Source organism: Carex rostrata, chromosome 10 (genome assembly GCF_964058835.1).
Source record: "Carex rostrata chromosome 10, lpCarRost1.2, whole genome shotgun sequence".
NCBI classification, from domain to species: Eukaryota; Viridiplantae; Streptophyta; class Magnoliopsida; order Poales; family Cyperaceae; genus Carex; species Carex rostrata.
In genome coordinates, this window is record NC_135927.1 from 4,116,373 (window position 1) to 4,126,589 (window position 10,217).

General features: G+C 32.8%; 1 protein-coding gene across 1 annotated transcript; it reads left to right on the forward strand.

The window, feature by feature from the left end:
• The first annotated feature begins 463 nt into the window (after positions 1–463).
• LOC144560126 (LRR receptor kinase BAK1-like) lies at positions 464–9,837 on the forward strand. The gene is made up of 12 exons (XM_078309284.1): positions 464–717; positions 1,843–1,975; positions 2,729–2,800; positions 2,899–3,042; positions 3,450–3,521; positions 4,032–4,103; positions 4,449–4,558; positions 5,262–5,396; positions 5,764–5,882; positions 6,612–6,834; positions 7,432–7,826; positions 8,846–9,837. Exons 1-12 carry the CDS (start codon positions 621–623, stop codon positions 9,158–9,160), a joined length of 1,887 nt encoding a protein of 628 aa, XP_078165410.1. The 5' UTR covers positions 464–620; the 3' UTR covers positions 9,161–9,837.
• Positions 9,838–10,217: the final 380 nt, after the last annotated feature.

Sequence of the window (10,217 nt, forward strand, 5' to 3'; positions counted from 1 at the left end):
CAAATTGTTTGCAAATAATACGTAAAATTGGAAAAAAAAATGTAAATTCCGTGAATTATTCGTGACAAAGTTCGAGCAACCGAATAATTCAATCAAAATTTGGTCAGTCAAATAATTTGTCATTCGGTTCACCATCACTAAAAATACAAATAATTCGTCAATCTTGTGACTATACTATGCGCCGAACTGAATCCAAGTAATTCATTCACTACACAGATTCCCATTGCAAGAGCACAACAAAAAACTGATACTTTTCTTTAGAAAAAGTCTAAAAGTGATTGAACGAAGACTGTGTATATTTGTAACGAGTCATTGACTTCAGGTAAGACCCTAATAAGATCCCATTCACTACACAGATTCCCACTGAAAGAGAGTAACAAAAAATCTGTAAGACTACTCTTTAGAAAAATCCAAAAGTGATTGAACGAAGACTTTGAATATTCCTTATATTTATTAAATATAATTTTTTAAACAAAGACTTTGAATTTTCTCTGATGATAGTCTTTCTCTCTCTCTCTCATCATCTCTTTACCATTTCATTTCTATAGTTGCTCCAATTCTAATAGGAATTAGGCGAAGGAGCAAATTATTTTAGTAAAAGGAAGCTATTAACACAACACATGGAGATATTGGATCATATGTGCTCATGGAATTTGTGGTCTATGCTGTGTCTTCTTCTTCTTTTTTCATTCCCCAAGACCTTTGCCAACACCGAGGGTTTGTTTAATCTCTCCTCTTTGTTTCTTTTTAATTATGTTTGTTATTAAATTTCATGTTGGAAGCTGCACCTGTACCGCAGTAGCAGCCCAATTTTTAACACTGATACTTTTTTAAGGGAGAATTTTATGTATGCCCTCAAAAAATCGAAATTAAAGTATGCTATCCTCTAAGATTCATAATATCATATTTACCAGTGTTGTCAATAACTGTATGTGCTTGTCAGACAGACAGGGTATCGCCAAGCGACTAATTGGAAATAATTGAGAATAACCGGCCATAATCGGAAATAATTGGCTGATTAGTCGGGAAAATCTGTGACGGTTTGGTTGCCGCCGCCGACTAATCGGTCGATAATCAGCCTAAATGGGCATTTTTTACAGCACTATTATTTTATTCTTTTAAATTTCAAAAGTTCACTAATTTACCCATTTTATCCTTTATTCAAAAAGTTAAAAATGTGTACCTTGTTTAACAAAAATGTCAGTCTTCTAATTGATCGGTTTCTGAGAGCAAATGGTTTATTTATTTAAATATGATATTAAGAATATTAGAGGGAGAAATACATAATTTCAAAGTTTTTGAAGGGTATATGTGAAATTCCCCCTTCTTTTAAAAGTAGCATACAATTTTTATATTTGGTTTCTGGATAAATTTAAAAAGACTACTAAGTAAGATATGAAATAATTTAACAAGCTCCTCAAATGGCCCCTTAATTAGTGGACCCCACTTTCTTAATCTGAGTTGACTGTCACTGCTAACTTATTGGCTTAGTTTAATGCTGTACTATGCCCAAAGCAAAAAAAAAATCAAAATAGTGTAGTTTAATGTTGGAATTATAGCTGTACCACAGCAGTACCAGTGTACCAGTATAAACTGGTAACTCGCTAATCTTTTTTTGGTGTTGTATTTCTTTTTCTAAATGATAATTGATTCTCTGTCCAAATTTTTTACTTCATTGACTTTTCAGTTGTATTTTGTAAAGAAACTATGATAGGGGTGGTATCTGCTATATGATTTTTTATATTTAAAAGATATATCAGATATATCTCATTGCACATGTATTCAAAATACTGTGATTTTTCTATGTTTTCTTATTAAATGTGCCCTTTTTATTATCAATAGGTGATGCGTTGTATGCTTTGAAGAGTAGTTTGAAGGATCCGCAAAATGTTTTGCAAAGCTGGGATAATACTCTTGTAAATCCGTGCACTTGGTTTCATGTCACTTGTGACAGTAATAACCTTGTAATCAGAGTGTAAGTGTTATTTAAATTTACTGGTAATTTTTTTGACATACCTTAGAAAAATGAAATTTACTGATGCAGTTACACACGATCATCTCTAATGACAAAATTACCCTTAGGTATGATTGAATTTTACTAGGAAACTTTTCAATTATCCCTTAGAAAAATGAGATTTATGGATGCAGGACTGCAGGTCAATAAATCCAGTTACACACAATGATCTCTAATGACCAAAATACCCTTAGTTATGATTGAAATTTTCTATGAAAATTTTCAATCATACCTTAGAAAAATGAGATTTACGGATGCATTTCAATAAATTCAATTACACACAATGATCTCTAATGACCAAAATGCCCCTTTGTTATGATTGAAATTTACTGGGAAAATTTTCAGTCATACCATAGAAAGATGAGATTTGCATATGCAGTTCAATAAGTTCAGTTACAGACAATGATCTCTAATGACCAAATTACCCTTAGGTATGGTTGAAATTTGCTATGAAAATTTTCAATCATACCTTATAAAAATGGGATTGACGGATGCAGTTCAATAAATTCAGTTACACACAATGATCTCTAATTACCAAAATACCCTTATTTATGATTGAAATTTGCTATGAAAATTTTCAATTATACCTTAGAAAAATGAGATTTAAAGATGAAGTTCAATAAATTCAGTTACACACAATGATCTCTAATGACCAAAATGCCCTTTTACTATTTTTGGTAGCTTGTGTTATATTAATCCCTATTTTAAATTCAGGGATCTTGGAAATGCAAATTTATCTGGTACGTTAGTCTCACAACTTGGCCAGTTGAGGAACCTACAGTACTTGTAAGCTACAAATATTTTTGTCATTTTTTTTCTCATTTTAGCCAAGTAAGACCAAAATTTTTGCTAATAAATAATGAAATGCTAATTGCTTGTAACAGGGAAATGTATAGCAACACACTAACTGGAACTATTCCTAGTGAGCTCGGTAACCTGACAAATTTGGTGAGTCTGGATTTGTATCTGAACCATCTCAACGGGTCGATACCAGATTCGCTAGGGAATTTATTGAAATTGCGCTTTCTGTAAGTATATCGACTTTTCTTTCCCAAATTAAATCCGTATTATGAGCCATTTTTTTTTTTTCAGCGTATAAAAATTAGTTAAAGGGGGAATTTCATGTATACCCCTTAGAAACTACATATATATATTTTTTTTATAAAGGGTAAAGCGGGTACTTTATAAATTTAAAATGAGCTTTAATAGAAAAAGTCAATAAATTAGATAAATTTTTGTGATTTTTTTAAATTTAGAAGAGTAAACATGATACTATGAATTTATAGGGCAAAATATGTAATTTTGAAGTTTTTGAGGGGTACAAATGAAATTTACCCTTAGTTAAAAGAGTTCAAGCGAACCTTTTTGAACAGAAAACTGGAAACAACAAAGACTAGCATATATATATTTAATTTATTTTAATTATTTGTGACAGGCGTCTTAACAACAATAGCCTTTTTGGTTCAATCCCCGATTCCCTGACAAACATCCAAACCCTTCAGGTTCTGTAAGTCTCATATAACTTTTGCATATTAATAAGGAAATTTGTGGTGGTTTGTGGTGGAAATTTAAATTTAAATTATTTTATTTTCACTATTATATTTTGTATGAAAATTGTTGACATTGAGCCTTTATCTGATAATTTAAAAATATTTCAGATGTAATGTGTTCACCAGAAACCAAAAAGATATGATATTTTTTTATTAGGACTGTATAACTTGCACAATTTGCATTTTTTTCACAAGGATACTGTTTTGCATGGAATGCTGTTCTTATACAGTAAACATGAGTGTGCTATTTTTTCTTAATAGAATGTATTTGTATGATTTGTAGACAGGAATTTGTGGGGAATGATTGAAGGTTTCCAGAGTAGAAATATTTTTTTCTCAAGATTTTGCATTTCATGTTTTAATTTAATTTGACATTATTTTACTCTAACTTCCAGTACTGACATTGAAATTTTGGTTATTTATTAATGAATCTATGAAATTTCTAAATGTTTGTAACAATTATGTAGGGATCTGTCAACTAATAATCTATCAGGACCAGTTCCGTCAAATGGTTCATTTTCTCTATTCACTCCAATCAGGTAACTTCAATTATAAGCTCCTCGTTATAATATAGCATGTCGATACAGTTCCCGCACAACTTTCAATGCAGTAGAAAAATATCTGGAAATAGTACTTGCATGACCATTTTTTTTTACATTTTTTAGAATATTTTACTATTTTTTTAGATAGGTAGAAATCACTACTTTTGAATGGTCCAGAAATATAGAAAAGTAACAACAATTCCTGGTGGATTAATTATTACTTACCAGTGCCTCTCTCCTGTACCATAATGACTGGTACACAGTCTAAACTTCAAAGAATAAGCCTTGCTTCTACCTACGTGTTGTTTAACAAAGTATTTAGTTATTGATGCAATTTCTCAGTTTTGCCGACAACGCGGGTTTATGTGGGAATGGAACAACCAAACCATGCCCTGGTGACCCTCCCTTTTCTCCACCTCCTCCGTACACCCCTCCGTCACCACCTAAGTCAAGTAAGTAACCACAATTAGATATTGATTGGACTAAATTTTACTTTTTTTACAATTTAGTTATGAATGAGCATATGGTATTGTGTATAGCACGGATTGGTCCGTACTATGCATCAATATCTCCTTCTTAAAAGTCCAATTAGTCGATCCGAACTGTTCAACATGACGTCCATATGAAATGCACTTGTAGATAAAATTTTACATATTTTAGAATTTTATTTTTATTTTTTAGATATGTAGAAAATCACCTAATCTAAAGATTTTTGAATCATCCAAACGTAGTGATTGTCTACTAATTAAAAAAAAAAGTAATAAAAAAAATATAAAAATGTAAAATTTGGATTCCAAGTACATATTCATATGGAGATCATGTTGAGCGGTTCAAATCGACTGTTTTGATTTTGAAAATAGAGATATGGATCTATAGCATAGACTGATATGCGCTTTGCAAAGTTTGTAACCTCATTCAAACCATAATTACAATTAAGTTATAAAATTTTCATATTCTTTTAATCTATAACATTTGGTCTAACATACGAAACCTAACTCTGACAAGACCTAATTCAAATAATGATAACCTCAAATCAACTAAAACAAAAATGACATGAGAACTAGACTTTTTGAAAGAACAATCTCTCTCTCTCTCTCTCTCTCTCTGCGAACAAGTGGATAATATATTATGTCTTATTTTTTATTTTCTTAACAGATGGTAGAACTACAAGTATAGCTGCAATTGCGGGTGGAGTTGCAGCTGGTGCTGCATTATTACTTGCTGTACCGTCAATTACTCTTGCATGGCACCGCCGCCGCAGACCCCAGGCTCATTTCTTTGACGTACCAGGTTTGTATTGAATGCATGCATGATGCATGATGCATGTACCATTTATCTTTTTTTTTTTTTCTTTTTTTTTCTTTTTCTTTTTCTTTTTCTTTTTCTTTCACTACAACCAGCAAAATACTGGGGATATACCAGATTAAATTCTCAGTTGTATCTCACATTTTGTGGCACTTTTTTGTTTTTCTATTCTTTACCATCTCATTTGTTGAACTAAAGCATAATTTGTTAGCCAAAGGAATACTGGCATCTATGAATGTGTTGTACCACTATGTAAGACCAACCTTTGATTCTTACTGGTATCTATCTCAGTACGGTATTTGAAAGGTATACATTTCCTCAAGTTAATAAGTTCTATTAATTTCTAATACAGCTGAGGAGGATCCAGAGGTGCACCTCGGTCAACTCAAGAGATTTTCTCTGCGGGAATTACAAGTCGCAACTGACAATTTTAGCAATAAAAATATACTTGGAAGAGGTGGTTTTGGAAAGGTACATAAAAAAAAAACTTGATTTTCCGTGTAGTTGGTAACATCGGGACCCACTTAAACTTGACCTGATGCAAACCCTAGTGGCTTAAATCTAAAGAATCATGAAATAAAACCTGAATATTGACCTCAATTGAAATACTTGATTGCAACCTTAAAGCATTTTTGTGGACAATTATCAAGAGTGAGGATATGGTACTTTGCAAAGCATTGGCCCAGTCGATCTAAACCATTCAACATGATCTCTATATAATAATATATTTGGAGACCGGATTTTACATTTTTTAGAATCTTGTTATTATTTTTTTAGATAGGTTGAAAATCACTACTTTTGGATAGTCCACAATTTTTAAAGTAGGTGACTTTTTACTTATTTAAAAAATAATAAAAAATTCTAAAAAATGTAAAATTTGATCTCGGAGTACATTTTCATATGAAGATCATGTTCAACGGTTCAAATCGAGTGTTTGGACTTTGAAAATTAACAAATGGGTCCATAGTGTGCGCTTTGCATAGTACCATAGCCTCACTCCAATTATCAATACACACCTGAAATATATGAAATTTGCAACAGCTAAAACTGTAACCTGAAATTCCAAATTGAATGGACTGAACAATCCAGAATCAACATTCAAACCATCTGACTGACCCAAATTCCACCTGATCAGCTGATCTGATACCAATAACTTGTATGCCTTGATGCCTAAAAGCATAAATTTGGTACTTATGCCAGGTGTACAAGGGAAGGTTAGCAGATGGGTCTTTGGTAGCAGTAAAGCGACTCAAGGAGGAGCGAAGCGCAGGTGGTGAACTCCAGTTCCAGACAGAAGTGGAGATGATCAGTATGGCAGTGCACCGCAACCTCTTGAGATTACGCGGCTTTTGCATGACCCCAACAGAGCGGTTGCTAGTTTATCCCTATATGGTCAATGGAAGTGTGGCTTCTTGCTTAAGAGGTATTATTATTGCTTGCAAATTGGGATCACAATTGTCAATTGAACCCCATTCATTTTCAAATTTTTGTATTTATATATAGTTTAGAGTAAAATGTTACAAGTACCGTAAAATTGACCACCATACAACATGAAAATTTAACCCCATAGCTTGAAAGTTTGGCTCTGACCTTGACAATTGTGGTACACTCATCTCCAGCTTTTTGGTTCAATTTCAATAATTTTAGTTATGGTATTTTTTTTTTTTTTGTGTGTGAAGGTCAAAGGACATAAAGCACATAATTAAACATCAGCACTAAAATTTTTGACACGCATTTTTTTTTTGAAGGTTCAAATGGGGTTTATAAACCTAAATTCCGGAGATCACTATTGCCTTCAGTGTTACTGCAATTGTCATATTACAAAGACAAGCTAGTTAATGTTGCAATATGTGCACATAAACTAATTCAGCATCACATATTAGCTATGAAATAGTTTCTTGTATGTGCCTTTTTACGAATTACCTGTACAACACGAGCTTGTGTGTTACATTTCGTGTAGTAGTTAGTGTGCACAGAGTTCTGACAAGGCCTGATCTTGTCTTTTGTAAATGTTTTGTAGAGCGATCTGAGAATGTGCCACCACTCCATTGGTCGAAGCGTGGTAGAATTGCACTTGGATCCGCACGCGGTCTTTCTTACCTACACGACCACTGTGACCCCAAAATCATCCACCGGGATGTAAAAGCGGCAAACATTTTACTTGACGAAGATTTCGAGGCGGTGGTGGGAGATTTCGGTCTTGCAAAATTGATGGATTACAAAGACACGCATGTTACTACAGCTGTGCGTGGGACCATTGGTCACATTGCGCCAGAGTATTTGTCAACCGGGAAATCGTCAGAGAAAACGGATGTTTTTGGTTATGGGATTATGCTGTTGGAGCTTATTACGGGGCAACGGGCATTTGATCTTGCCAGGCTGGCGAATGATGACGACGTGTTGCTGCTTGATTGGGTACTGTTTCATTTGTTATTTTTAATTTTTATCTGACTATTATTTTTCTTTATTTCTTGCAATGCATGCATATTTTGACTAATCAGCCATTATAAAAATGTGTTAGAGAACTTGCAAATTATGCATATTATGCTTTGATTGGGTACGATACGGGTCGGGTGGAAGTATTTTCATATTCTTACCTGTAAAGTTAACATGAAAAAAAAAAAAACTTGATTCTTACCTGTACCTGATTAGCTAAAAATATATATAGAGTACGGCTAACGTGCTTCCGGTAGCATATGAGCCGAAATGCTTCCGGTGGAAATTTGAAATTTCAAAATCCAAAAAGTCGATCTGAACCGTTCATCTCCTTCTCCATATTAATATCTGCTTGGAGACCAAATTTTACATTTTTCTGAAATTTTTTACTATTTATTAAGCCACTTTGAAAATCGCTGATCCAACGGTAGCTTCTGATTTTTACTGTTTGGTAAGCCACCGTTGGATCAGCAATTTTCAAAGTGGCTTAATAAATAGTAAAAAATTTCAGAAAAATGTAAAATTTGGTCTCCAAGCAGATATTAATATGGAGAAGGAGATGAACGGTTCAGATCGACTTTTTGGATTTTGAAATTTCAAATTTCCACCGGAAGCATTTCGGCTCATATGCTACCGGAAGCACGTTAGCCGTACTCTATATATATATATATATATATATATATATATATATATATATATATATATATATATATATATATATATATTTCCCATACCCGTCTTATCGGATATGGTAGGAGTTGGGTAAACAGTGTTGTTGAATAGATACATATAAACCATGAATAAAACTATATCATATCATGCATCATTCCCATTTAAATATATACCAATGTATATAATTTTATTTACAATAATTACCCTATAAGTAACCGTACAAAATAGTCTTTACCCGTATCCTTACCCATATCCATCTTATGTTAACGAAAAATCAAGTGATTTTTATTCATTCCATTAATGCATGCTGACTTCTCTATAAATAGGTCAAAAATCTTTTAAAGGAGAGAAAACTAGACATCCTAGTTGACCCCGACCTGAGAAGCAACTTCAATGATATTGAGGTAGAGGCATTAATCCAAGTTGCCTTGCTGTGCACTCAAGCTTCTCCATTGGAGAGGCCCAAAATGTCAGAAGTGGTACGGATGCTCGAAGGAGACGGCCTAGCGGAGAGATGGGAGGAGTGGCAAAAGGTGGAGGTGGTACGAATTCAGACCGACAGGGAAACCCGAGAGGCACCGAGCATGTACATTGACTCGACTTATAACCTTGCTGCAATTGAATTGTCTCAACCCAGGTGATATAGTAGTATTTGAGTGAGGCTATGGTACTATGCATAGCGCCGATTGGTTCGTGCTATGGATCAATATTTTTGTTTTCAAAGTTTAAATAATTGATTTGAACGGGTTGACGTCATCTCCATATGAAAATGTACTTACAAACTAAATTTTACATTTTTTAGAAACATTTTACTATTTTTTTCGATAGGTAGAAAATCATTGATTTTGGATGTTTTAGAATTTTCAAATCAAGTGATTTTCTATCTATCTAGAAAAATTGTAAAAATATAATAAAAAAAATGTAAAATTTGGTAGGCAAGTACATCTTAACATGGAGTGTTGAACGATTCAGATCAACTGTTTGGATCTTAAAACAAAGATATGAGTCCATAGCGCAAGCCATTGTGTAATATGCATATTACCATAAATTTAGTGATAGATTTAGCTATACAAGTCATTAGCAGTTATTGTGCCTTTTAGGGGCAATTGAAGTGAGGTAATTAATAAATGTTACAATTCCATCCTAAGTTGTTTCTTATGAAATGAGAAACTTAGTAGATAAACATTTTCTTTGGGTAAGTTCTAGAAGTATACATACATGTATATATAGTATAGAAGGTAAATGTTGGATTTTTATATTTGTAATATTGTCATGTAAGATCAACAAAAATATTTTATATACATTTTTCTGAAAGTTACATCTCTGCCTTGTAATTAAAAGAGGGGAACAGAGGCTTCTATTTCATACCAGTTAGGTACATCTCTGACGTGTAATTAAAAGAGGAGATATATTCGATGTTATTTGACAATTTTGGTGATTTTTTCATTCATAAAATGACACAATAATTGATTAAAAGCATCAACAGACACACTCAATATGATGTAATAAATGCGCTTTAGAAGACTAGTTATATGCGTAATTTATGATGTATATTTTTTTATGTTTGAACAAATAAATTTACAAGACTGAGAGAACATATATTGGATGGTGTTTGGCAATTTTAATTACATTTGAATCATAAATAAGATCATCATTTATTAAAAATATGAACAAACACAGAATCCGTTGTAATTGTGC

Coding starts and splice junctions, on each gene's coding strand:
- LOC144560126 (XM_078309284.1), top strand. CDS start 621: ATGGAGATATTGGATCATATGTGCTCATGGAATTTGTGGTCTATGCTG. Junction 4,104..4,448: donor TCTCTATTCACTCCAATCAG/GTAACTTCAATT, acceptor GCAATTTCTCAG/TTTTGCCGACAACGCGGGTT. Junction 6,835..7,431: donor TGTGGCTTCTTGCTTAAGAG/GTATTATTATTG, acceptor AATGTTTTGTAG/AGCGATCTGAGAATGTGCCA.